Source organism: Lipotes vexillifer, unplaced genomic scaffold (genome assembly GCF_000442215.2).
Source record: "Lipotes vexillifer unplaced genomic scaffold, Lipotes_vexillifer_v1.1 scaffold1043, whole genome shotgun sequence".
Lineage (NCBI taxonomy): Eukaryota > Metazoa > Chordata > Mammalia > Artiodactyla > Lipotidae > Lipotes > Lipotes vexillifer.
This window is the reverse complement of record NW_006769301.1, coordinates 207,655-210,389: the sequence shown is the minus strand read 5'-3', so window position 1 is coordinate 210,389 and position 2,735 is coordinate 207,655. Positions and strand designations below refer to the sequence as shown.

At 49.0% G+C, this 2,735-nt stretch overlaps 1 protein-coding gene across 3 annotated transcripts in view; it reads right to left on the bottom strand.

Annotated features, from left to right (window-relative positions):
- Window positions 1-1,746, bottom strand: part of GABRA4 (gamma-aminobutyric acid type A receptor subunit alpha4) — a 66,666-nt gene extending 64,920 nt beyond the window's left edge. For 2 of the 3 annotated variants that reach the window (XM_007445555.1, XM_007445556.1), the window contains exons 1-2: window positions 741-769; window positions 141-259 (exon numbers count right to left, since the gene is read on the bottom strand). In XM_007445555.1, the coding sequence (XP_007445617.1) occupies window positions 141-259; window positions 741-769 (148 nt within the window). Of the gene's footprint in view, window positions 1-140; window positions 260-672 lie in introns of all 3 variants that reach the window. The other variant, XM_007445554.1, reaches the window with a different exon arrangement.
- Between the last annotated feature and the right edge of the window lie 989 nt (window positions 1,747-2,735).

The following is a 2,735-nucleotide window of genomic DNA, read 5'->3' as shown; positions in this document are numbered from 1 at the left end:
GGGAAAGAGGGAGGGAGGGAGAGATTGAGAGATTTTTCATTTTTGCACGCGACGCATACCTAATGATATTCCCACAGACAGACAGACAGACGCAGAGAGAGACACACAGGACACACTTGCGCGTTTGAAATCGTTCATACCCCCAAATCCAGGACGCAGCCTGTTGTCATAACCATCGAGTAAACTGTCCAGGATGCGGGTAAAATTTTCCGGGCATAATTTCTCCTCCTTTTGGTTCTGTCCTGGGGATTCGTTTAAACTGCAAACGCACACACACACACACATACAAAAAAACAGGGGCGGATGGGGTTATTTTAAGAATTGATCAGCGAACAGGTGGAAACAGATTTATCTTCTAGGAAAAGAGTCTCTTGCCCCAAACTAAAGGAGGCAGGGCGGAGGGATGGGGGAACAGAGAGAAATGGTCAGGAAAGGCGCACCCCGCGCACACGGACCCCAATATCCACACTCTTCTTACATCCCGCGCCCCTTCTGCTCTCGGCGTCTACGCGGTCAGAGCAAAGCCCGGCTCCGGGCCGCTGACCTTACAGCGGAGACCAGAGGGTCTAATTCGCCCTTGCGGGGTGGGGGTGGGGGGCTGGCGGCCAGAGGGGACCCAGAGCTGGCTCCTTCTCCACCTTCCCCTGGCTCCCAGTACCTCGGGGAACTCACCAAGCCGCCAGGCACAGGAAGTGCAGGAGGGCGAAACTGGCCCCGAAGGACGTCGCGATCGCGGGTACCTTCTTGGCAGAAACCATCTTTGCAACATGCCATACTTTAAGCCTGTTCAGGTTTCCAGGCTCTCCAGATGCCCTGAGCAGGGTGAGAGGCGAGGGCAGAGGCTCTCCGCGGTTGTGCGCACACTCGCGCTCACACTCGCCCGCGCTCACACTCGCCTGCGCTCAGCCAGCCCCAGCCGCGGTGGGCGCGTGTGTGCACGCGGGCCGGGGAGGCGGTTCCTGCCTTGCCTCGCCCCCTCCTTTCCTTGCCGAGCTCTCCAGTGTATGGAGAGCTGTGTATCTCCTTCACACCCTTTCGTGCCCGCACCCCGAACCTGCTGGGGTTAACCCTGGGGCGCTGGCACGGAAGGGCTGAGCCAAGTTCTCTCCGGCCTTTAACCCCGGGGAGCAGAACCAGGGGCTTCCGCCCCTCCTCGCGCTCGCAACGCCCCACTAGAGGTGTGTCCCCGCCCACAGCAAAGCTTAGCCTCCACTTCTCCCACCCGCTGGGATGTGGATTGAACCCCTGAAGCTCCTCTCTCTTTAGGTTGTTTGAGGACCTGTTTGTACCCATTTTCAAGGCTGGAGGTGGAGAAAGGGCGACATGGCAGGGCTTGCTGGGCCTGCGGAGTGGGAGACCAGGATAGGGAGAGGGGATCAAATCTGGACGGACACAACCTCTGGGACTCTCCCCTTCAGGTGTTGGGGGGCGCCAAAGGAAAGAAGATTCTTCCTGGTAAAAGGGGTTGCAACTCACTGGGCAGACTCTCGCCAAACTGTTAGGAAGTGGACTTGAGCCTCATTCTGTAGTCAACTCCTTTGCCAAGCTGGTGCTGCAAAGATACCAAACTCCTTTATGATACCCGTAGCCGCCTGGCACGCACAGGCCCTCTGCTTTGTTGCTCCATCCTTTTTCTGGAGGGCAGAAAAGAAGTGGAGAAAAGGGACACATGGTCAAAATCACTTTCACATCTTGAGACAGTTGACGCTCTTTTTCTTTCACAACAGAGCTGACTCGACTTCCAGAATGCTTCAGGGAGGGGGAGAGGGAGAGGAGAGAGCAGGAAAAGAAAAAGTGTGTGTGTGTGAGAGAGAGAGAAAGAGATTAAAATAGAAGGGAAGCCTCACAGTTCACTAATGACTTGCAAAGGAACACTAAGCACCATAACTTTAGTGTTTTATTGAACACAGATAAGTACTTCCAAAAGAACTTTCAAAAATGTTAATTATTGGTTCCAAGGGGAAAAGGTGTCTTTCACCGTAATAGTGATGCATATGGAAATGTTTATATGATGGATCAATGACCTAAGTAATTTCTGTAAAGTTAGGTCCCTGGAACCAGTCACTACCAATAATTATGTTCTGTTTAGGACTTTGACGGTTTGTTCAAAGTTTGATGACTGGCGGACTGATTTGATATGGAAACAATCAAGCCAAGGGAGTATGGGGGGTTTGTTTGCTTATTTTTGTTTGTTTGTTTCAATCTCCTGGTTAAAGTTTTTCTTGCAAAGACGAAGCATTTTCTGATTGCCAAAAGTGCATAATAGCCAGAGGTATGTACTCTCATGATATTGTATATTGCTCCCTTCATGGCATTTATTATACTTCATCCTAATTCTATCTGTATCATTCTTCTGTTAAAGACTGTAATCTCCTTGAGGGCCTGGGCTGGGTGATTTTTATTTATCTGAGTTTATTTTTTCTCTTATTACAGTGCATGGCACCTAGTACAAGGACAATAAATATTTATTGAATGAACAATTAAACGAATTAATGAATTGTTTGTTTCCAGATCCATCTTAATTAATTTGGATGAAATTCAAGCTCACTCTGTTGGAGAAAAAATGGAAATACTAGTGTATTCCCCAAATATGCCGTGAAAGTATTTGTCTCCTCAGATTATCCACATAACAGCTGCTAATACATTATAGTATTATTATATCATACTATATTATTTCTCCAATCTTAGTGCTTTCCTATACTTTCTAAAACCTAATTCACTATTTTCTACTTTTC